Source organism: Callorhinus ursinus, unplaced genomic scaffold, assembly GCF_003265705.2.
Source record: "Callorhinus ursinus isolate GAN/ISIS: 27379988/994484 unplaced genomic scaffold, GSC_fseal_2.0 scaffold12, whole genome shotgun sequence".
NCBI classification, from domain to species: Eukaryota; Metazoa; Chordata; class Mammalia; order Carnivora; family Otariidae; genus Callorhinus; species Callorhinus ursinus.
In genome coordinates this window covers 23,480,971-23,506,688 of record NW_027397074.1, presented here as the reverse complement: position 1 = coordinate 23,506,688, position 25,718 = coordinate 23,480,971, and the positions used below count along the sequence as shown (strand labels likewise).

The window sequence follows — 25,718 nt, the reverse complement described above, 5'->3', positions numbered from 1 at the left end:
GGAGAGAGTAAGCCCCTCAATCTACCTCACAAGCACTTGCAGTCTTACTGGCAGAGCTGGGATGGCTTGCTCTGACTGCACTCATGGAAGTGGACATGATGCTATTGTATCCAAATCTGAATAAATCTCTGTAGAGGTTGCTTTGCAGCTTATGCATACTGACATTAACTCCTGTGGTTAAGGAATATGGAAAGAAAGTGCCACCTGCCAGCCAAAAAGAGGCCTCAGGTTGGTCCTGATGAAAATAACAGCGGTCTCATGAGTAAGATGTACAGATATACTCCAACCAGTTCCTAATACCATCTTCATGCCCATAATGAAGATAATTCCCTACAGGTCTCTTGCATTTTTGCACATCTTATTAGCAGAGGCTCTACTGGCATTTGCTCCAAATTATCTCATTAGGACATTTCTATAACAAACAGCCTTGGAGACTTCTGGACATAGAACAGCATGCTTACTGTCCCTTATAAAAGATTCAGGGTCCTCCCCTGTAATGCAAATAACTGCATGGACAGGTATCACCTGGCCCTCTTTGTGTCGCCTTGTGGGAATGGGACTTAGGGAAACCAAAACCGATATCCTGACTGTTGCGGTTACTGTGACTAATAAACTGTCCTTTGTCTCTGACCCAGGAGTCTCATGTCTTCTGCCAGCATCCGTGAAACTTGTTAGCTTGCAAGTAGACTAAAATCTCAGAGACTTTACAGTTTTTAACACTGGATTTCAGCACGTCTAATATCTGAGTTATTTTCAGTTTTAATGTACCTTGAAAATATGCCTTTGTGCTTCTAGTCCTTCAAAAGTGAAATGTGGGATAGAGAGAATTGATCTGTAATCAGTACAAAGAGAAGATATTTCTGAAAGTCATGTGGAAAGCCAAATAGTCAAAGCCTGTTCTAAATCACCTGCAGAATAGAAAATTATAAAATACTCTTCTATATTTTAATGACAAAAAAAACTCCCAAAGAATGAATAACTAAAATGTTTTTCTAAAGAGTCAGACATAAAATTTCACAATAGGAAGAGAACTTAAAAATGAGTTGATTCGACCGACTCCCTCTATCAAAAAAGATAAAACATGTAAGGACACTCGTTGACTTCCTTTGCATTCTCCATAATGGTTTTTGTAGACTTCTTCCACTTAAACAATTAGAGCAAATTTGATGTACAAAGGTATTTGTCACATTTTACCTATGATAGATAAAAATGATAAGTGACTTAAAACTCCCAACCACTAGAGAATGGTTGAAGTGTTGATAAATTCTTGTGATGTAATATTAGGTAGCATTTATAATTATATTTTTCAAGAATAATTAGTGACATGATATAATTTTTATGCCATATTATTGAGGCAGTAAGATACACAAATTGTGTAATCCCAATAATATAACATATCATTATAACACACACTCATGCATACAAAGAAAAGAACTGGAAGAAAATTACTGTAAAATATTAAAATAGTTATAACTGGATTAGGGGATTATGGATGATTTTTGTTTTTTCTTCTTTGTTGTTTCTGGTGTTGTCAAAACTCCCTCTAATCAGAATTTGAAAATAAATGATCCTTTATGCCATAAAATCAAAATCCTATTCCTAAGTAAATAACTCACACTAAGGCTCACTCTGTGTTTAATCCACCACAGTGCTTATTTTAGCCTTTCTCCTTCCCATTTAGGGCTGTCTTTGCCAGTTGTGTAAGCTCAGGGTGCAGGGTGGTTTTGGCGGGGGTGGGATGTGTGTGTGACAGAGTCGTATCTGACTTCTCGGCCTCCCACTTCATCCAATTCCTCTCACCCTATCCTCATGTGAAGTCACGTATCTGAAAATCCCTCAAATGTTCACCTCTGGGAATGCCAACCCATGCCCTGGCATTGCTGAACTTTGCTCAGTTTGCTGCCTAATGGTGTAATTGAGTACAAATTGGGACACACTAGGCAGCATGTCTTCTTGACTCACTCCCATCTCCTCCATCAATGTCCCTCTTTGCTGTACCAACTCCTCCTCTTCCTCCAATTCCTTCTCCTCTCTCTCTCTCTCTCTCCCTCCCCCCTCCCTACAAACAACTAGCTCTGGATCAGCCCTATTCAATAGCAACATCATGTGAGTTCCTCAGTGATTTAAATTTTCTATGAGCTACATTAAAAGAAACATATAAAATTTATTTTAAGAATATATTTTATTTAACCCAACATGTCTGAACTATTGCTATTTCAACACGTCATCAATTTATGTTATTTAGTGAGATATTTTACATATGCTTTTCTGTACTAAAATCTTTGCAATGCAACATGTACTTTATATTTTCAGCACATCTCAATTCACACTAGCCCCATGTCAAGTGCTCAGTAGCCACATGTGGCTTGTGGTTACAGTATTGGACAGCAAAGTTCTGGAGAGGTCTTTCCCCCCACAACTTCTGTGTGCCGTTAGCCTGGGTCTTCCAAAAGTGTAAATGGCTTTTGGGGCTGGCTTTGCTAGGACAGCAATCTACATTAACTAGGGGCTTTAGAGGAGGAAATGCCTGTTGCCGATTGTGACAGGAGATCAGGTACCTTTCATTTTTCTGCCTTGCAAAGTAGGCAGTCACCTATCCGACCTATGAATCTTGCCAGAGTATATGACTGGATCAGTGGAGATCTGTTCCCTTATTAAAGGACAGTTTGTAACTTAAGGACAGACGCCATCACTGTCCTTGATACACACCACCCCATCCCAGTCTCACTACAGTAAAAGACTTCCTGTTCCCTTATGTCTGAGTTTGGCTGGCTGGCTGACTGGCAGTCTATTTAAATGAATCAGGAGAAGAAAACAGACTATTAGTCTTGATTGAGCATCTTCAAAATCAAGTATATTCATTTCATTGGTAAAAAACCTGAGTCTTGGAGGGGAGAAGTGATTTGCCCACAGTGATAAGGCTGGTAAGTGGCAGAACTGGATTAGAACTAAAATCCAGGTCGCTCAGTCCATTACATCAAGTCTCAAGTCACTTACTTGTGACAATGTGGATTGAGCTACTGAATCAAGTCATTTATCAGTAGAAAGGCCCAGGATCTACCCCAGAACTGAGGCCATTCACCTTCTCCATCTAGCTCCAATCTTTCTGTCCCAAGTAACTTTTCACACACCGATGCCTAGAACACACACACACACACACACACACACACACACACGTAATTACTCACTGTCATAAGTGCTAAAAAGACCAGAAACAGGATGCAGAGATAGAGAATAACAAAAAGCTTCCTGCTTTAGAAAGGAGGTCAGGGAAGGCACCCCTGAGGACCTAAGGATGAAAAAGAGGATCAGGGAAAGGGACTGGTGATGTTCCCTGCAGACCGAACAGTCAGTGCAGAGGTCCTGGGGCAGGAAAGCTCGGCCAGTTGAGGAACTAGCAGCAGTCAGGAAATAAGGGGTGGGAGAGCCTGAGAGGCAGGAGGGGCCACATTCCATGGGGTCTCACAGAGAAAAGCCAGACATTCAGCTAGAGTTTGAATTCTCCTGCCCCTTTTGGTATCTGGTGAGTTTCTTCTTAATTTTACCTGTTGATGTTTAAAGATCTTCTTAGCTGCATTATGACCTGAAGAGAATGAGCTCTGCCACCTGCAGGAGTCCTTGGAGGCTGACTATGCTGGCTTCTCTTTCCAGCACTGGATTCCCTAATGGAGTTAGGCAGTGGCAGCGAGAAGGAAGATAAAGCACTGCAAAGGCCGGTGGCCCTGGGGCTGGAACTGTGATTGTGTCCGAGTGCCAGACAAGTTCAGACATGAACCATCTGGTCCAATATCCTCAAATTAGAAACCTAGAGCTAACACTAATAAGTTGTTCGTAAATACTCAAGGGCTCTCATGTTCTCTGCCTCATTGGAGTTTCAATTTCTTGTCTCGAAAGTAGATTTTCCAAGTCTTCTAAATTGATCTGCCTCCCTCCTTTTTTCCACCCCTATGGCAGTAACAATAGAATAGAATCATAGAGCACCAGAGCAGGAAGGAGTCAGGGAGGATAGCTGCTCTGACCCTTTCATTCTAGTATTGCTATCATTTATAACATATTTTTGTGTGCCAAATGATTTACATATTCAATTCAGTATCATAGCAAACTTGCAAAATGGATATTTTTATGTCATTTACAGATCAAGAGACTGAGGCTCAGAGAGGTTAATAACTGACCAAAGGTTACACAGCCATAAGTGGCAGAGCTGGGGGACTCAAATAAAGGTCTGTCTGACTTTTAACTCACCATGCTATCTGAAGCTAGTTAGACAAACAGTCAAAGAGAGAGACAGATGAGGAGATATTAAGAGCCCCGGGTAGAATCTACATACCCCAACCAGTTCTTGTTTTTCTACGTCTTGATGAGCTGTAAAGAAGAGTGCAAGAGAGAAATAATACCTAAATAGAGTTTGTTGGTGGTGGTGGTGGCAGTGTTTGGTGTTTCGTGCTTTTTTTGTTGTTGTTGTTTTTGCTTTTGATGCTTATTTTTTATAAAAAACATAGGTCTCATTAAACCAGTTTTGGTAAGATTATTTTCCCGAGCATCTAATTTCTTAAGGAATTATATAGCTCTTGATGAAGAGTTTTAGGAATTCTTGTGAAAGAAACGGCTGAACTAAGAAGGAATGCTCTATGCTACAGATGGTCAGGCCTGGGGAGCGCACTGTATACGTTACTGGCTTCTGCTCCTTCCTGCTCAGATACTGGCCTGCCGAAGCATTTGCCTCTTCTGATATAACCCTCTGGAGTGCACTGAGGGGTCAGGCTGGTCTAAGCTTGATTTGCCACTGCTTTGAGTGGATTGCCGGGCTCGGGGGACCTCAGCCAGATTCATACACACAGACTTGGGCTTGGTGAAAAACCCTAGGGTATTCTGCTTCCAGGCCATAGAGGTAGAGCTCAGTCTTTTTAAAGACTTGACATAATTCCCATGAGCAATCAGTTTTGCTTTACTGGGATTTTATGGGGCCATGGTTAAAGGTTTTAAATATTCTACTCTCAGAACTACTATTTCTCAAAGATTTGCTCTGCCAGTGATACCATATTCAGAACAAGATGTGTTAGGCTCCCCAAAGACATTCATGTCCAGATCCCCAGAACCTCTGAATATGTTACATTATATTACATGGCAAAAAAGAATTAAGGTAGGAGGTGGAATTAAAATTCCTAATCATTATGGGCTGAATTGTGTCCTCCTCAAAATTCATATATTGAAATACTAACCCCCAGTACCTAGGAATGTGCCTGTATTTGGATATGTGGTAATTACATTAAAATGAGGCCACTGGGATGGGCTCTAATCCAAGATGATCGGTGTCTTTATAAGAAGGGAAGAGTAGGACACAGGTGTGCACACAGGGGAGGCCAGGTGAAGACAGGCAGAGGCCAGCCATCTATGAATCAAGGAAAGAGATTTACTAACCCTGCTAAACACACAAACCCTGCTGACACCTTGGTCCCCTACTTTTAAACTCCAGAATTGTGAGAAAATAAGTTTCTGTTGTTTAAGCCACCCAGTCTATGGCACTTTGTTATGGTAAACCCTAACAAACTAATATACTAATCAATTGACCTTAACATTGGAAGGTTACCCTGGATTATGTGGGTGAGCCTGATGTAATCACAAGGGTCCTTAAATATAAAAGAGCAAACAGAAGAGATCAGATTGATGTGATATGAGGAGAAGTGGACCTACTCTTTGTCTTTGAAGATGGAGGAGGGCCATGAGCCAAGGTATGCAGGTGACTTCTAGAAGCTGTATGGGCAAGGAGTAAATGGATTCTCTCCTAGAGCCTCCAGAAAGTAACACAGTCCTGCCAATATCTTGATTTTACCCATTTTGGACTTCTGAACTATAAAATAATAAATACACTTACAGTATTTTAAACAACAAATTTGTGGTAATTTGTTGCAATGGCAATAGGAAACCAATACACAAGGGTTCCGAGCCTGGTCTGTACAACACAGCAGGATATAAGGCATGACCCTTGCTTCAGCATGGTTCGGACTTCCGTTGTACTCATACTATTAGAAGTTCTTCAAAATATCCCTACTATTTACTTACCTACCTCTTTTGTCAGTGTTGTATAAGATACCAGGGATGTTTCTCTTATGAATGATGCTGGAATAACGTACTGGGAAGAGGAATTGCTCCGGTCTAATATAGGAACATTCACAAAGTGCCTTGAAATTGTGGAAAAAGTCAAGTCATCACAGTGTCCTTAATTTAAACTTCTACTCATTGGCCCCTGCAGGGTAATCTTCTTCAATCCTTAGAGGTATTGGTGCTGTAGGTGTAGGATTTCATGTTTTCAATGCATACATTAAATGAATATTTATTGAGTGCCTTATACATGTCAGATAGTGTTGCAGACACTGTGCATACAATCTCTGCTTTCTTTCCAACAGGGGAAAGCAGACAACAAATATAATATAAATGTATGCCAGGTCATGATAAGGGATAGAATGAAAACCAAAGCAGCAGGTAAATGGAGGAGGGGCAGGAGAATTCTCTGATCCAATGACACTTGACAAAGACATGAACGATAGATCTTTGAATTCTCTGAGGGCCAGGACTGTGTCTTCTTCACCTTCGCTTCTGTGTGCAGGTCAAGTCCTTATAATGTAAGGCAGGAAAATGGTTTAACACTGGAATATAAGGCCATGTTGGCAGGGGCTGCAATGGTCAACCCTTAAGCCATGGAAGTATAAATAATGTATATAATCACATAATTACTGGTCAAGCATCAGCTGTCTACTGAATTTTATTTAAGAGTCCTTTATGCTCTCGGGATATACAGCAATCACATAACTCTGTCAACTTAGAACTTTTTGGGGGTACTATGTGCCATCTGTTACCCCAGTACCATATTTAGATACTCTTACCAGTAAACACTGTAGCCTGGGGACTTGAACTGAAATTGGAAACATGAATTCATCCCCAAATTTGTAGTGGCTATAGCAGATTTTAGAGGTTTTCTTTGCCTCCCGCAAAGCTCTATGTAACTTGAGTGCTTTGAATCTAATCATTTATCCCTGAATTGGAGTATCTGGCTATTGACCAGGACATTATGATGAATTGTATGTAAAGTTAGTAATTGTGATTCCTTTTCCCCAGCAGACCATTGGTAGTTGCTACTATGGCCCCTACTTGCATTTTTGGGTGACTTTCAATGCTCACATCTTATATTCGGTGAAACTGAAGGTCCACCCTTGGGGACAAGTGTTCACATGCTTGCCTATACCTGCTCTGGTCTCAGAAACGAGCTGTTCAAGGCCTTGCTTTCAGAGCATATCTCAAAACTTTGGGGATTTGTTTTCAATTACACTTTCTCAAGATGTCTTGTTTCCTTATCTTGACTCCCTCCCTCCCCTTCCGTCCTTTTTAACTCTAAAAATGTTGACATAGCTTTCTCTTTTCCATCTACTGAGAAGCTAGGTCATATTCATTTCCAACCTACCTTTACCCCACTCTCAGGGAAGGCTTATCATGCTTGATCTGACCCTCGGCAGGATTCCCAAAAGAAATGACCGTCCCAGAGGCTCCTGGGTCCTGTGCAAGGTCAGAACTTGGGAGCTCTTCATTTCCTTATTTCACGGTGCTCCTCTTGCTCTGGTACACATGTCCTTTACCAGCTCTGGTACCTTTGCAAAATGCAATCCATACAAAGGATCATACTGCAATTTGTAGTAAATGCCTAAAATTTCCACTAGATGATGTGTTATGCGAGCATTCTTGCTGGAGTAGCCTTTCCAGCATACTGGGATCTGGGAGCAGGCACCAGCCTGTGGTAGGGGTAACTGGGGTACCTCCTGTTGGCTTATCTGCTTTTCAGGGAGCTGAGGAAAACCAAATAGTTTACGAGCATGGTCAAAGGGCATCTACAAGGTGTGGCTGCACTGGGAAAGGTGAAAGCTCAGAGCAGGACACGCTGTTCACTTTTCTGAGTTCCTGGGGCTTGAGCTCACGCTCAGGCTGTGTGCCTTCATGGCCCATGAGGTTTCCCCATGATTTGGATTGGCTGCTTTCCCAGCAGGCCAGGTTGACATTCAGTGCTACAAGACAGATGGCCCTGTGTTGGTTTCTTTGGGCTGCTATAACGAGGTACCACAAACTGGGTGGCTTCAAATAACAGAAATTTATTGTCCTGTAGTTCTGATAAGTCCCCAGTCAAGGTGATTATCCCCAATCAAATCAAGGAGAGCCATGCTTCCACTGAGACTCCAGGTAAAATCCTGTCTTTTCTCTTCTTAGTTTCTCGTGGTGGCTGTTGATTGTTGGCATTCCTTGGCTCATAGCTGGGTCACACTAATTTCTGCCTTTTTATCACCTGGCCTTCTCCTGGCGTGTCTCTGTAGCTTCTTATAAGAACATCAGTGTCAGTTACTTTTAAATGGTAGGGAAGACGGTAGTCTGGGAACAGAGAGAAAGGACAAGTGTGAGACAAGTCACTTATCAAGAGTGCACCTAAGCCTGTCAGGACATGAGGAAGTGGTCGGAGGCAAAGTGGCAGGTGCCCAGGCAACTAACATTTATCTTCCCAGATGATGTTTCACATCATGCTACTGCTTACAAGGAAACCAAGGAGCATCTTTCCTATTTCAGGGCTTATGATTGAAAATTTCATATTTTGCGAAACTTTTTGAAAATTTCATATTTTGGGAAATTCTAGAATGAAGGAAGAAGCTTAATACCTGAGTCTGACTCCAAATGTAAGTCAAAGTTCACTTTTATCCACATGTGGATACACTTGCATCCATAGTGTGGTAGGTTTGGTAGGTGAACTAATAGCTCCCCCAGAAGACGTCCACATCCTAAATTCTAGAGCCTATGAATGTTAACTTCCATGTCAGAGACTTTGCAGATGTGATTAAGGATCTGGAGGGTGGAGAGATTATCCTGGATTATCTGGGTTGGCTCTAAATGCCCCAGTACGTGTCCTTATAAGGGGGAGGCGGAGGGATTTCTTAGACAGAAGAGGCTATGTGAGGGAAGCAGAGTCAGACACAGAAGATGCTATCTAAGTATGTTGGCTTGGAAGATAAAGAAAGGGCCGTGAGCCCCTGGAAAAGGTAAAGAAACAGATTCTCTCCTAAATCTTCTGGAGAAAGCATAGCCCTACTGACACCTTGATTTTAGTCCCTTATTTAACCCCAGGCTCATTTTGAAATTCTGACCTCCAGAATTGTAAGAGAATAAATTTCTGTTGTAAGTCACCAACTATGTGGTGCCTTTGTAAGAGCAGCCATAAGAAACTTATAAACAAGAGTATGATGCCTTGTATTAAATTAAAAAATATAACTTTCTGAAAACTTACCATGATGAGGACTGAGTAATATACAGATTTGTTGAATCACTCTATTGTACATCTGAAACTGATATAACACTGTATATTAATTATACTGGAATTAAAATAAAAAGCTGAATAAAATTTAAAAATATATAACACTACATAAAGACATAGAGACATCAAGACTTGAAGACAATACAGTAAAATGTTTAACAGTGGCTAACTCTGGTGGTAGGATTATGAGTGGGTTTTTTTTTTTTTTTTTTTGGTCACTACTATGATTTCCTAAATTCACCAAGATTTCTAGAGAAAATCTAACAGATTCTTGATTCTTTTTCTGTTTTTTTTTTTTTAAGTTGAGGGAATATTATTCAATCTTAAAGAATCTTAAAACTCTAACACACGCTGCCGCATGGATGAAACTTGAGGACATTATGCTCAATCAAGTAAGCCAGTCACAAAAAGACAAATACTATATGATTCCACTTTCATCAGGTACCCAGAGTAGTCAAATTTATAAAGACAGAAAGTAGAATGGTGGTTGTTGCCAGGGGCTGCGAGGGAGGGAAGACTGGGAGTGGTTGTTTAATAAGCATAGTTTTTTAGTGTTGCAAGATGAAAAGAGTTCTGGAGATTGCACAACAATGTGAGTGTGCTTAACAGGACTGAACCATACACTTAAAATCGGTTAAGATAGATTTAAACCACATTTAAATTGTTTAAAGTTCATCTACATTATAAAAGGAGAGCTTCGGTGATGCCCTTAAAAATAAATATGCAGTATGTGATGTGATCTTGGTTACATGAGGTTGTGTCTTCTCTGTACCTTTTAAATTCCTTTATAGCAGCTGGGGCCACCTCTCCACATGAGCTTTAGACTCGTCGCCTGCCATTCATTTCTCTATCAATTCCCATTTTTGCTTTTGTTTTTATTCTTTCACTCTGCATGGTCTTTCTCCTCTGCCTATGAACATGTCCAAGTTTTTCAGGGCTCTGTTAGATCTCTTGAGAATATGTTAATCAATTGCTCCTTTTTGAAATGCTTATTTTTCTGGCTTTTACAAGGTAATTTGTATATTGCACATACTCTTCTTACAAAAAGATATGCACTTCAAAACACTCCTCTTGTATTACTGATCTCTAGTGTCTTTCCAACATCCATACACCAGGGATGTAGGTGCAAGACAGGATGACTCCCTTTCTCTCTCCCACCCCCACATATAATTAGTCATCACAAGTGACTAATTTTACCTCCTATATATTCTTTTAGCCCCATCCCATCTATAGTTTTAGGCCCTCAGCCTGCCTTGTCTGAATATACCAATAGTTCAGGCTTGCCCCATCTTCCACGCTGCAAGCAGAATGATCTATCTATATTGTAAAACTTCCCACGCTACTTCCCGCTCTAAAGCCCTTCAATTACAGTGCACACCCTTCAGCGTGGCACCCAACACCTTCCTTGACATGGTACCTACCTTGTCCACACAGACCCTCCATCCACCAGTCCCACAGCTCGAGTCATCTTTCATGACCAACTACTTTCATAACTTGCTGTGGTTCTCCAGCCATTTCTGGGCCTCCTGCCTCTCCTTTTCTCTGGCTGGAAAACCCTTCCCTCCATTTCACTGAACTAATACACAGCCATTTTTCTGCATTCAGCTTAGGCATCATCTCCCCTAAGGTACTTTCACTTTCAGAGTCCTCAGTGTTCCCATAGCACCCTGGGAACAGGCTGTTGCCTTAACAGGTTATTTATATAGAAGTTAACTATTTATATGTCTGCCTCCTCACTAGCACTTAAGCTCTTTAAGGGCTGGGACCATCTTTCAAGTCATTTTGGTGCTCCCAGTATGTAGCACAGTGCCTGGTACATGCAGGCACACAACTGGCGTTGATTAATTAAAATAATTAGTAATAAACACTTTTGCTGAAAGATTATATCCATAAGCCACAAAACATTTAAAGTCCTTTTCTCTGACCACCCTTGCCTTAATTATAAATTTTCATGGCAGAGACGAATGGAATTTTGATAAAGAGGACTAATATCTCCAGAGGTTATACATTTAATTTTTCTATTAAAATTTTGACCTATTTATTTTAGCAGGGCCTATATTGGGGGGGGGCGGGAATTTTTGACCTCTATCATCCTAATACCCAGGGCTGAATTGAAGTAGCCTCACAAATATTATGTTCTGCACTATATATACCTGTTTGATACTTAAGAGTTTACGGATTTGGCCTCAAGGTAGATTTGCCAGTGATATTTGCTATCTTCCCTTGACTGGCCAATGCCTTTGGATACATTCTAGGATGGTGCAGAGTGGAGCCGGTTCCCAGGCGAACCGACATGGAAAATCCGGCTTAACAGTATCAAGTGGAGTTCTCAACTTCCTCAGGCTGCGTGCCCCTCCTTGCGGGTCTACCCGCCCTGAAGCAGCCCCTGGTACGGCCGGCCCCGAAGTCTCGCAGCTTCCCTCCTCAGGTCACCTACCCCCAGGACGCCGGCTCGTGCCCCTCGTGGGCCCCTGGGCCCTGGCCGCCGAAGTGGCCGCCGCTGGACAGCGCAGCGGGCGTCACGTGCGCGCGCCGCGTCCACCGCCCCCGGACCCGGGCCCGCCCCGGCCGCAGGGCAGAGGCCGTCGGATCACGCGCGCCCCGCCGGCCCGGGCCGGGCGCAGCCAATGGGCTGGCGGCGCCCGCATGACCCGCGCCGGCGGGAGGGCGTGGGGAGGCTAGCCGGGCGCGCACGCTGCCGGGCTCTATCGCCACCCCCGCTGCCGCCCGGACGGGAAGTGAGCCGCCGGGCCCCACAGTGCCAGCCAGCCGCGGAGAGGGTCCTGCAACCGCCCGCACCCGGGGCGAAGCATGGCGGCCGCCAAGGTAAGCGTCGGCCGCTTGCCCCGGGGCGCGCGTGCCGGCCCGCGGGGGCCCAGGGGCTCGGGAGCCTCAGGCGTTCACGTGCCGAGTTGGTGCAACGTGGAAAACAAATAGGGGCGCGGGGCAGCTGTTCCACCTTGTAGCAGTGGGAGAAGGGAGGTGACCGCTCCTCCCGGGCAGCACATGTGGCCCGTACGGGGACGGAGGGCCGACCTTGCAGTAGAAACTTTGCTGGCTGAACCCTCCCATTTGGTCCGGGAAGGGAGTCGGTGCCTGGTTGGCGCCCTGCGGGCTGAGCCAAGGTCGGCCTGGAGAAGCCCGGTGGGCCCGGGGTCGTCAGATCCCCTCGGTCACCCTAGAGCGCACCTGCTTCTGACCCCGGTTGTTGTTGACTAGGGCTTCTTCCCAACAGCCCGGGCTGAAGCCAGATCCTATTAGGTTTCAAAGGCCCCGCCCTCCCGCGGGTGGGGAAGTCACCTTGACTTCCGTTTTGGAGGCTGCTCGGAGTAGTTGGCTTGCGCGCGCGTGAGTGTAAAAACTCCAGAGGACCCCCATCCCAGCCCCACTTCTCATCCTTCAGCCTCCTCTCCCCATCTGACAACACTTACATACCGGCCTCTTAGCGTTTGGGAGGCTTCTTTTTAGAAATGACAAAACAGATTGTTCTGGGAGCCTGTAACTCTTGTGAAGTTTTACTTAAAAGGAATTCTGCGTAATGTGATTCATTCACTAACCCAGAGGAAAGGCAACTCCGACAGCTTGACCTTTCCTCTTTCACCGTTTTTTGAAACCTGGACACCATTTCAGTCTCTTTGGACTCCATTTCAACTTTTCTGACAGAATACCATATTTAGTCCCAATCACTTGAATCATTGGAATTTATAGCTTTTAATTTAAGTTCACGAAGGCAGCCCTTTAATCAAGCCTATACAACTTCTTAGTTCATTTTAAGTGCAGTGAACTTAAATATACCCAACATTTGAAACATTTGTCCTTAATCAAAACTCTGTGATAACCCTCAAGAGGAAAACATGGCCAACACATCATATTCCTATTTATTCAAGCAAACTAATCACATTTGCAATGGAAATTGTAAGCAGACAAATATATTTAAATGCTGTTCTATGACTTAAGTTTCTCCAGGCTCCCCAAATCTGCAGACTTCTACATGTTCCTAGACTGTGGCCTAAGTGACCTTTTTCTTTTCTGTAATTACTCGAGTTCCATCCTCAGGAGTGTGCTCTTGGGTGTGTGCATGAGTGTATTTATGTGTGTATGTGTGTGTGAACATATGGGTATAAATAACTGTTTTAGGTAGATTCTTTGAGGATCCCTGGTATTCATTTTTGGAAACTACATTAACCCTTTTAAACCCAGTACAATGCAAAAGGTACTTGTTTTTTCACAATGTAACCTTGATCTAACTCTTACTATTTTGAGACAAACTCAAAAAGCTTCCATTGTCTTGTTCTGCCTACTTTTGTAAGAATAATCCTTATGGGTTCCCTTGCTATAGGGTAAATGGTAAGTGGTCTGCCTGTACTATTTCTGTTGTTTTCAGGATTTCTTTTAAAAACTTCCAAGCATTGCTCTGCATGTGTTAAATGCAGATGAGTTTTCTTAAAATTATATTTCATGCAATTCCTCAAAAAACGCTTTTTTAAAAAGTAGTAATAGAGGGGAAAGACCTTTCCTTCCCCTTCACACTCCCCCCGCCCCCCAATTTGGTTGTAGCGAATATTCCTTCTTTGTCATTGGCTGAGTTTGTACATTAATAACGATGAAATGAAACTAAATGAAACTTAAAAGTTAGAGAATGCTCACTCAAGTTCAGAGATGTTCAGATCAAAACTGGACATGGACCAATAATTTGTGTAAAATTAGCCTAGGTCTAAAAGACATAAATTTGAAGACAAATTAAAGCATTAATAATAATGAAAATTTGGTCTGTAGGACTAGTACACTTAGTATTGATACTCCATTCTTGGATGAGTTGTTGCTATGATCATATTGTGTTCTTTCTAATGTTCCAAATGGGGCTAAACTGAGGATATGAAAATGAATTGGCCTCCCTTTGGGCTTTCAAGAAAACCACAACCATACTACAGGATGACTCCTCTCATGGAAATGCCCTAAGTAGGATTAGTGCCATAATAAGGGCTATGGGGGCATCAGGGAAGGAGACCATTTCTGTGGACGCCAGAGGTGGTATTTCAGCAGGAATGATTGGGGAGAAGAGGGAAGACCCATTCCAGTCATAAGAAACAGCAAGTGAAAGGCAGAGTAACCTTGGTCTGGTAGCCTTTTCCCTGGCCTACCTTGTTTGGGGCCCCTGTGTTGTGGGTGTTCCCCACTTAGTACACACCCCTTGTAAGTATTGGTCAGTCAATAGAGAACTGCGGGGTGGGGGTGGTAGGAAGGGTTGAAAACCACAATAAAACATCTAAAACTAGGGAGCAGGTCTTTTTGGTTATGGAGTTCTTTATAAGATTGCTGGAGGGGCTCTGACTCCTGCTCCTTTGACCTTTTGCCCTAGTCAAGCCTCTGCTTTTGTTCTGTTCTTAAAGGGAATCATTCCACCCTAGTTTTCCACTCTCTCTCTCGGAGGATGAGGCCTGCTGAGCATGGTTTCTTTGTACCCTCCTTGTTCAGCATTTGCTGCTTCATAAGCACCCATCCTTCCTGCCATGATGCCTTCCGGTGGGTCTTGGAACATAGGAGTGTGTGACTCTGCAGATGCATGTTGGTTTTGCTGGAGCTTAAGGGGGCTGTGCCCTTGCCGCAGTGACAGAATTACCTTAGCAATGTCTTTAACAGCAACTGAGCAGGCCCTGTTTTCGTGGCCTGTTTAACCAGACCCTCTTGTTGGGTTAAATCGGCCCAATTAATGGTGGCTCTGGTCTGTTACCTCAGAATTATTCCCAGTGGTTGATTTGTAGCGTGGTGGTCTGGTTTGTCGATTGGAAACGTTTACAACAGAGAGTACTCATACTCAACCATTTCCTTTGGAAATTTGCTGTGCAGTTGCGTGCGTGAAAATAAGCCCGGATGGTTCCTTTTGACTTTAGGTGCTGACAACATAGCAGAGTTGGCAGTGTTGAAATGTTTAGTAATTTAACCTAAATAAACCACTCTATTTAATGACTGTTATTAGGCTGGTAGCTTTGTCTTGATTTCCACATGTAGTCACAGTTTCCACATGTTATCCATGAAAATTGTTGACTTGATATAAGAGTCAGATATTTCAAGATACACTTACCGTTCTGTGGTAAAATGTCTTTTGCATAAGACTCGCGCAGTACAATTTGTAAGAAAATTGTATAAGTAAGTGTAGAGGAGGAAAAAGTTTTTCTGGACTCTCCTAGGGGTCCCTGGCTGGATCTGAAAATATAAATTGACAAAAACAAATTGACAGGTGGAAAGTATACACATTTTATTGAATTTTTACTAGTACATGGGAGTCATCACAAGAGAATGAAGACCCAGAGAAGTGACCAGGGCAGGAAATTTTTATTCCTTTTAGACAAAAAAAAGTGGATTTGTAAAGAATTGAGATGAAGGGGTTTGGGCCAGGAGTAGTAAACGATGAAGACGTAACTAGAAGACAAAGGTTAGTTTAACGAGGTTTGTTTGTACAGCCATCTGGATCCCCACATCTCCATCTCTGGTGATAAGAACGTCTTTCCTCCTCCTGGTACAGGGAGGGTACCCTTCAATGGGAGTTACATGACCTATTTCAGGAAAGAGGATTGTGGGGGAGGAGGTCAGAGTGACCTTCCTGCTTCTGTTGTTTTCTCAGACTCCTTTGGCTTCAGACATTCAACATGCCAAGGTGTGGCATTTGGTGCAGTGTGCCCTGAACCCCATCATAAGCCTGATTTGAGCAGCCTTGAAGCCTCATATGCCTATTTAGAAGTTTTTCCAAGTTAGACTCATGATTCTCATATGTCTGAGTCTGGTTACAGTGGTAGGTTGAGCTGCAGAGGAGCTCAGAATTGATTTCTTAAGTGGGAAGACGCTGCAAAGAATATTTTGTTTATTTATCTTTAAGTAGCTCTGGTTTAGTGAGGAGCTAGCCAGGCGGGAGTGGGTTATATGCCCTCTGCTTCCACTGATGGTGCCAACGTGGACGAGTCTAACTTCTCTGGGTGCTTAGTATCACCCTGTGGAAAGCAGGGACTATCTGTGATGTGTGATGAGCAAATGCAATATAACGTGTGTAAAACACTTTGGGAATTAGAAAGTGCTATAGGATGGCCAAGAGATGTCTTTGCAGGCTGTGTGACATTTCTACCTAACTGAAAACTGGGGCACATAGACATTATTTGACTTACCCAAACAAAACACAGTATGCTTTTCTTGGGGCGCCTGGGTGGCTCAGTCGTTGAGCGTCTGTGTTCGGCTCAGGTCATGATCCCAGGGTCCTGGGGTCGAGCCCTGCATCGGGCTCCCTGCTCCACGGGAAGCCTGCTTCTCCCTCTCCCACTCCCCCTGCTTGTGTTCCCTCTCTCGCTGTGTCTCTCTCTGTCAAATAAATAAAATCTTAAAACAAAACAAAACATAGGGTGCTTTTCTTAAGCTTGTGATCCATTCACTGTTCACCATAATAGCTAGCCGGTGTGGCTACTTAGCCAGATTCTCTGAGTGGCCTTCCTGGAGCCTCGCTATCGGAAGTTTTGGTCCATGGACCAGCAGCACTGGTTTATTTGGGAGCTTGTTAGAATTGCAGCATTTTTGGATGCAGCCCAGGCCAAAGATTCTGTCGCATTAGAATCTGCATTTTAACTAGATCCCCAGGGGACTTTATGCACATTAAAAGTTTAAAAGAATATTGGTCTGGAACTCTCATTACTGTGTGATTAAATGTAGCTGCCTTCCTAAGCCAAGGGTGCAGCACCTTTTGAATTGGTTATAGTTAGTCCAACTTTTTGCAGAATTAACTACATAGTGATAAAATCCAGTATAAATTTTAGGGTTTTAGGATTAATTCTGATACTGCATTGGGGTCAGGGTATTATTTTTGGAGGACATTTCTGAATTATTATTTAAGGGAATGTATGATTATTATATAAGGGTTGTACTTTTCTCCATTTCTTAACCGCCCACCCAACTCAAAGTCCCTGAAAATGAACTTGTGTCCTTTCTCTTTCTTGACATTCCCTCCTAAGGGTCACCGGATCTGAAACTGTTGGCCTGTCCTCCTTATGTCTGGTCTCATGGGACCCCATGTCCCGCCCCTTCGTGCCTGTAACACCTTCCGTCAGCTTTCATGATGTCCCCTGTCACGGTTGGCCTCTTAACTCTCACATTAGCCCTTTATTCTCCTTTGCGGGCTGCTTTTCATCCTTCTGCTTGCCCTTGAAATGCGGGTGTCCCGAGGTCCTTGTCCCTCTGAGGGTGCCGGCTCCGTGTCAGCCAGTCCAGGTAGCTCTCTCAGGCAGCAGCCTTTGCCTTGGCGGCCGTTCGTTGGAAATCTCAACTTTGCTGCCCCAGAGGTTATTTCCGACTCTGCTTACTTAGAATTGAATTCATCTTGTTGGTCATTCCTCACTTTCAGCCTGCAACTTAACTTTTCCTACTGGTTAAAGTCTCCAGTGAGCTCAGTTAAGTACCTGTTGTGGGCGGCCAGGAGAGGCCTCAGGCAGGAATTTGCAAGAGGACAGAGAGATGGGTCCAGTAAACCCTTCTGCCCTAGAGCAGGTGTGTCCTGTCTCTTCCCTTTATGTCCAGGTCTTCATTCCTTTTTAGCTACAGCGTTGCTATAGCTTCCAGGCTGGTCTTGCCTCTGGTCTGTTTCCTTCATTTCCCTCCATTCTGTCCAGATCTGTCAAAGGCAGCTTCTAAGACTGGCTTGCACTGCCATGCTAATAGCAGTACTGTGTTCACGTGGACAGCACATAACAGTTTGAGAAGATGCATTCAGGTGTGTTGTGGATACCAGCCATCTACCAGCTCATACTGTACTGAGCTTACCAAGATGAGTAAGCTATTAAAGGCATGTTTTCAAGAACTCACAGTCTACGGGGATTAAAATAACCAGATAATACGAAGACCCATGCTTATCTTTATGATTATCTTTATAATCATCTACAGCATAGCAGGGAAGGTATTGTAGCCTCATTTGACAGGAAACTTAAGGCTCAGAAAGGTTAGGCAAATAACAACAATAGCAGGTTACATTTATTTAATACTTATAAAGTCAGGCACTGTTCTGGGCACCGTGAACACGAACTAATTTAATCTTCTCAACAATCCTATGACATGTAAGTGCTGTTCTTATCTCCATTATACAGGTGGGCAAACTCATCTGAACAGAGAGTTTGTCTTGTCGAACAGAGGTTAAATGAGTTGTCCAAGGGCACACAGCTTAGAAGTGGCCAAGCTAGGATTTGAAGACAGGCAGCCTGGGTCCAGAGTCCAGGCCCGTAACCACTGTATGACATTGCCTTCTTTAATTTACCTTGTTACACAGTGTAGTTTCATATTGCCTACAGAATAAAATGGAATCTCTTTAGCCAGCTGACGCCTCCTTGGTCTTGGCTGTTGTCTGATTTTTCCAGTATTACCTAACACTCGTTCCCATCTGATATCCTCCACAGTGGTTTGTGAACGGGACCCCTGTTCTCATTCCTTGCCATAAAGCTGTGACAACAGTGTGACTCCCAGGCAAAAAGGGAGCCTGTTTGTTTGTTGTTTAATTTAGAGCTCAGTCAGAGACAGGAGTGTTTCTTGTCACTTCTTTATATCAGTTGGCAGGTTTTTTAAGTTTTTTATTTTTATTTTTTTAGTTCTCTTTAGTTCTTCTTAGGTATAGGGGTCTTAGTTTTATTTTGCCATTCCTTGAAGCACCTGCCAGGATGTTAAATCCCCTGTCCTAAATTTATAGTTTTTACGGTTGGTTTGTTCTAATCAAGATTCAGACACAGGCCACGCATGGCATTTGACTGATCTGCGTTTTAAATCCTGTTAATCTATAGGTTCTCCTGCCTCTCTTATTTTATTTCCTTGCAGTTTATTTGATGAGGGAATTGGATCATCTTTCCTGTACTTTCCTACAATTTGGATTTTGCTGATTGCCTCCCTCTGGTGTTCTTCTTTCCCCAGTGTTTCACAAGTGATAGTTAGATCTGGAGGCTTGATCAAGCTTAGGGGTTTATTAATTTTTATTTTTTGTTTGTGGCTTGAGGACTTCCTAAGGTGTGCTGGGTGCCTCTCTCAGGTTATTGGGTACTTGGTACTGAGTGCTACTTCAGGGGGCACATAATTCTTGATTGTTTCCTGTGATGTTATGTTTGATCAGTGGGTTTGGATGTTGCCTTTCTATTCCAACAACTTTTGCATAATGGTTTATTTAAGTTGGCTAAATTTTAATATTAGCAGTCATTCTTGTGTATTATGATTTTCATTCTTTAAACACACACATATATATGTATACATATATACATATTACAGTGAGTGTGTCTCACAATTATTACAAAAAATAATGGCTATTAAAATCAATTGGATATTAGTGGCTATAGAGTTTGTTTGGAATGATGAAATGATTAGTGCTGGTGGTTGTCCAACATTGTACATACACTAAATGCCACTGAATTGTACACTTGAAAATGGTTAAAATGTTAAGTTTTGTGTATGTTTTACCATGATAAAAACAAATCAATTGCAAATAAACTAACACGTTGAATTAAAAAAAAAACCACAACACTATCATTCCATGAGAGAATAGTATTCATCCCCCCAAAAGTCAAAGTGAGACAGAGTGGGAGGTAAAGTTCTTTTTTTACCAAAGAATGCCAGCCAATAAAGGTAGAAGTCTTGATAGAATTAGGAAAAGGAAAAAAAAATCACTTCACAACCTGTAGGTAATAATTGATTTGGGCAAGGGTCTTCAGTGGATGCTAAAATTCTTCAGTAAAAGACTGTCTCAGAGTGTCTCCTTGTAAATTACTAATGGAGGGGGAAGTACCTGTACAATGAAGGGCTCTGCTTCCATCTGTGATCCAATTTAACATCATCAGGAAATGGAACAAGCTAGCATTGCCAGCCTACTGATGTGATGCAATATACAACATGCATGACTTTTGGAGAATGCTTGCTAAAAATGTTGAATCTGAGTCTAATCATCAGAAACAATCAGACAAATCCAGAAAGTAGGACTTTCTGTAAGACCTCTGGTCTGACCTCAAAAATGTCAATGTTGAGAATGAAAAGGCTGGATTATAAGACCTCCAAAGAGATGTGACAACCAAATGCAGTGCTGGATCCAAAATAAATAAATGAAACAGTGAAATAAATAAATAAAAGAATGCCCAACTGGTGTAACTTGAATGGTGTATATTAAATGATTCTATATTAATTTGCTAGGTCTGCCATAATAAAGTACCAGAGACAGAGTGGCTTAAACAACAGAAATTTATTTTCTCACAGATCTAGAGGCTAGAAGTCCAGGAACAAGGTGTTGGCAGGGTTGGCAAGGTGAGACAAGCTTTAGAATGTGCTCTTCAGGTCTTAGATGGCCTTTTTCTCCCTGTGTCTTCACATGGTCTTCCTATTGCATCTGTGTCCTAATTTGATTTCTTGTGAGCACTCACACACTTCTTTTATTGCAGGTTGATGTTGACTCTTGGGTTTGAGGATTCCACTTCTTTCCATTGTCTCCCTCTCAGTACCAGAAAGAAAAGCTCAGCCCCTGGTTCTCTTTTTTGGTGGTTCTTGGAGATTTGTTGTAGTCCTATTTTGGTGTCCACCAGTAGTTTGAGAAGAGCCTGGTCTTGACCTTTGTCCAGTTTTTTATTGGATTATTTGTCTTTTCATGTTGATATGTTCTAAGAGCCCTTTTAAATTAAGAACCTTGGCCCTTTGCCCTGTCTGTTGCACATTTTTTTTTTTGATGGTAGTTTGATATTTAACTGTTTCATACTCATTTTTGATTTAAAAAATTTTTTTAATTAAAAAATTACACATTTATTAATCTTTTCATTTATGGATTCCTTTATGTATCCTGAGCTGTCTGTGACTTTTAAACATGGCTTCCCCACTTAATATTATATAAGAAACCACTTGTGTTTTTCTAGTACTCTTCGTAAGTCTTTCTCGCTTTTTTGAAATTATTTACTAATTATCTGCAGTTATTTTCATATAAGAAGAAAGGTAGGGAACCAGTTTAATTTCTGTTGTTGTTGTTCAACCCCAGGAGGTCATTAACCTTCACTAGTGCCACATCACCAGCCAGCATGACCTGCTGCCCCCTCAGCCCAGACCCTCTGCTGGCTTAGGTTCTTAAGAGAAAATACGATTAGTTCAGAAAGCCAAGGGAGCCCTCCCCTTAGGGCTCAGCTGTCCTCCAATGACTGCATCAACTCAGCTGCTGTGAATAGGAATATGGAAAGGGTACCAGTAACTGGGAAGCAAGGCACTGTTAGATTCTGCCCCAGCTTACACTACTTTCATTCAATCCTTTCCCTCCCTCCCCCCACTTCTCTAACAAATGAGAACACAGGAGGTCATATTGTTGGTTAGGGATAGGGTGAAAATTTAAATATCCAATTGCAAGGCCCATAAAATAGGGGCAAGTAGCATTCCATGAGGGGAATTTGGTTTCCATCAGGATATCTTCCCGGAGGAATTGGCATTTGACTTAGGTCTTGAGAGAACTGCAGCATTTTTTAAACTTCTCATTATGGATATTTTCCATAATGTGCAAAAAAATAGAAAAGTATAATGCACCCCCATGGCCCTTCTAGCCAGTTTCAGGACTCATTAGGTTATGGCCAATATTGTTTCATTTATACCACACTATCGCTCCTCCTTCCATCCCCCTGATTTTTTCAAAGCAAATCCCCAACATCATATCATTGTATATGTAAATACCAGTGTGTATCTCTAAAAGAGATTTTTTTAAATGCACAACCAAAATATTATACCTTAAAAAAATTCAGTGATTCTTCAATATTATCAAACACCTGTTCTGTACACCCTTTACACATTTCCCCATTTCTTATAATTTTTTTAGTTTTTTAAATTGTCATCTAAGTAAGACCCAAGCATTGCAATTGGTTGATGTGTCTTAATTTTCTTTTAATTTCTAGGTTCTCTTGCTCTTTCCATCTTGTATTCTCTCTTTTCTTCTGAAAGCCAGTCTAATATAATGGTTGAAATCTTGGACTCTGTTCGAACTATGGCTCTGGGCAAGTTACTCTATGTGTACCTCAGTTTCCTGATCTATAAAAAGGGGCATAGTTGTATTTGTTTCCTGGGTCAATGTGCTCATGTTTGCAAAGCTCAGAGCCAGACCTGCGACATTGGTAGCTTTATAGAAGTGTGAGCTGTGGGTTGGGAATCTGAGAAGTTGTTCAGAGTAATGTCAGAAGTCTGTGGACTGTGGGAGAGAGCAGAGGAGGGCTCACGTGAATGACATTATATGCATTCTTTAGGATGAGGGTCCTGACTGTGCAGAGGGCTCCTGTTCTTTTTCTTTTGGCTTCCTCCTGGGCCCTTGACTATTCTTCAGTTCGATGATGTTGATGCACAGCAGAATTTTGAACAGGTAAGGTATTATTTAGTGGAAGCAACTTTTCTATTGTCATTTGATTTGTTGCTTGCTCTTCCTCTGCATTTATTAAGTTAACTGTTCTCTCTCAGAAGCCATTTTAACTTTCTATGGCATTATCTGGGCTCCAGCAACTTGTGATCTCCTAAGTAGAACCTTTAAGCACTTTATAAACATGTCATATATTTTTTATATTCCTTTGTTCCCCATCAGGAACATACATCTCAGTCTTCAGCACAGTTTTTATTCATTTAAGGAGCAGTAGTAATTTGACACTTGCTAATATGTAACAAATTATATTGGGAACTGTAATTACAATTGCAGCTGGTTCTTAATTATACTGTAACCTTGATGCTTTAAAAAAAATTAAGACTGAGTTCAACCTGTAATACTGGAGAATAATATTCTGCATTAGGCAGGTCTGCCTTCTGCTGAACCATGGGCACTTCTGTATCGTAATGCCAAATTAAAAAGACTATTTTAAATCAGTTTCAGCTACAGTGTTGTCCAGTGGTACCCTTCATAAGGATAGCTTGAAGTCCCCATCCCTGCTTGCCAAATTCTTGGCACATCCTCTAGGTGTTATAATTGGTGTCAAAACAACCTGGGCTCTTGGGTCATTTTTGGCTCTGTGATTTACCTACTCATTTAAGACTAAGAGTCTTATAGCCTCAGTTTCCTCGTCTGAAAAATGGTGATAGTAATGACTCTTCACCTTAAATAGTTTTAGGGATGTTTAAATGAGGTCAGATAAAAAGCCTTTTAGCACCATGCCTAGCATAGAGTTAAGGACCCAGTAAAAGTTACTTGGTCACTGTTAATTACTGTCATCAATAATGAACAGCTCCAGAGACTTTACCTCTGCAACCCCCGACTCCAACAGAATTACAATCTTTGTTCTGCCGCCGCTCTAATTTGTGGAAGTGTGTATCTCCACCCACACTGTACCAACCACTCATTGGTCAGTCTGTCATCCTCCTCGTGAGGCAGGTTCTCTGGTTTATTTGGGATTGTGTCCTCAGTGCCTGGAACTGGGCCTGGTACATGGAAGGCTTCCCAGAGGTGATTGCATTGCATGAATGGGCAGCACCATCTAAGTCAATGGTTTTCAATTCAGGGTGGGGTAGTTCTGCCCCAGGGCATATTTGGTAATGTCTGGACACATTTTTGGTTGTCATGTCTGGGAGGAGGGGGGTGGCCAAGGATGTTGCTAAACATCCTACAGTGCACCAGGCAGCCCCCTATTGCAGAAAATGATCTGACCCAAAATGTCAGTAGGGCCAAGACTGAGAAACCTTGCTCTAAGGTAACCTAACTGCCTGGGTTGTAGCCCTGTGGAATAGGCATGGGGTTTGGTGTAGATCAACCTGTTTGACCTGCAGTTTTCTCAACTGTAAAGGAAGAGAGTCCAGCCTGCTTCAAGGGTTCTTTGAAAATAAAGGGAGATTATACAGGTGTGTTCCTAGTTACTCTACCGTAATTTAGTCTTTTTTTTTTTTTTTAAGATTTATTTATTTGACACAGAGAGAGAGAGAGAGCACAAGCAGGGGGAGAGGCAGAGGGAGAAGCAGACTCCCCACTGAGCAGGGAGCCTGATGCGGGGCTTGATCCCAGGACCCTGGGATCATGACCTGAGCCGAAGGCAGACACTTAACCAAGAGCCACCCACGCACCCCTGATTAAGTTAATTTTGATTGTCCTGGCTACTAATGATCCTTTTTTTTTTTTTATAAACTTAATATTTTTGAGTAGTTTTAGGTTCACAGCCAAATTGAAAGGAAGGTTCAGAGATTTCTTGTATACCACCTATCCCTAAGCATGCCCAGTCTCCCCATTATTTTCCCTCAGAATGGTACATGAGTTACAGTTGATGAACCTACATTGACACATCATTATCACCAAAGTCCCTGGTTTGCATTGGGGTTCACTTCTGGTAGTGTACATTCTGTGGGTTTGGACAAGTTGTATAATGATATGTATCCACCATTATAGTATCATACATGGTGTTTTCACTGCTCTAAACATCCTCTGTGTTTTGCCTATTCTCCTTCCCTACTCCCTCACCTCTAGCAACCACTGATCTTGTTACTATCACTATACTTTTGCCTTTTTTTAGAATGCCATATAGTTGCAATCATACAGTATGTAGCCTTTTCAGATTAGCTTCTTTCACTGTTATATGCATTTAAGTTTCCCTCATGTTTTGTCATTGCTTCATAGTTCATTTTTTTTAGTGCTGAATAATATTCCAATATCTGGATGTCCATGGTTTATTTAACCATGCACTGAAATATACCTTGGTTGCTTCCAGTTTTCAATAATTACAAATAAAGCTGCTATAAACATTCATAAGTAAGTTTTTGTGTGGACATAAGTTTTCAGTTCATGGTTGTATGATGAGACTATTGTAATTTTGTAAGAAACTGCCATTCTGTCTTCTAAAATGACTGTACCATTTTGCATTCCCATCAGTAATCCATGAGAGTTCCTGTTGCTGCACATCCTCACCAGCATTTGGTGTTGTCAATGTTCTGGACTTTGGCCATTCTAATAGGCATGTATTGGTATCTTGTTATTGTTTTAATTTGTATTTCTCTGATGACAGATGATGTGGAGCATCTTTTCATATGTTTACTTCCTATCTATATATCCTCCTTGGAGGTTTGTGTTAAGGTCTTTGGCCCATTTTTGCATTGGGGTTTTTTTTTTTTTTCTTGTTGAATTTTAAGAGTTCTTTGTGTATTTTGGATAGTAGTTCTTAATTGGCTGTTCTTTTGCAAATACTTGATCCCAGTCTTTTGCTTATCTTTTCATTTTTTTGACATTGTCTTTTGCAGAGCAGAAGTTTCTAATTTAATGAAGTCCAGCTTCTCAGTTCTTTCTTTCGTGCATCCGTCCATGCCAAACCCAAGGCCATCTAAGTTTGCTCCTTTATGATCTTCTAGGAGTTTTACATTTAGGTCTCTGATCCATTTTGAGTTAATTTTTGTGAAGGGTGTAAGATCT

The 25,718-nt window shown here is 42.0% G+C and overlaps 1 protein-coding gene and 1 long non-coding RNA gene across 8 annotated transcripts in view; one reads left to right on the top strand and one right to left on the bottom strand.

Annotated features, from left to right (window-relative positions):
- Positions 1-6,744: 6,744 nt before the first annotated feature.
- Positions 6,745-11,889, bottom strand: LOC141373862 (uncharacterized). 2 transcript variants are annotated; one of them, XR_012380227.1, is made up of 3 exons: positions 11,774-11,889; positions 9,314-9,365; positions 6,745-8,409 (listed from the first exon to the last, which is right to left on the bottom strand). It is a non-coding gene; the product is annotated as an uncharacterized lncRNA (long non-coding RNA). The 2 variants fall into 2 exon arrangements; XR_012380226.1 differs by having other exon boundaries at positions 9,314-9,371; positions 11,778-11,889.
- Positions 11,890-11,998: 109 nt separating this feature from the next.
- Positions 11,999-25,718, top strand: part of SLC25A13 (solute carrier family 25 member 13) — a 185,108-nt gene continuing 171,388 nt past the window's right edge. For 2 of the 6 annotated variants that reach the window (XM_025872925.2, XM_025872924.2), the window contains exon 1: positions 11,999-12,166. In XM_025872925.2, the coding sequence (XP_025728710.1) occupies positions 12,152-12,166 (15 nt within the window). In that variant the 5' untranslated portion in view covers positions 11,999-12,151. The remainder of the gene's footprint in view (positions 12,167-25,718) is intronic. The other 4 variants (XM_073898851.1, XM_073898849.1, XM_073898853.1 and 1 more) reach the window with 2 other exon arrangements.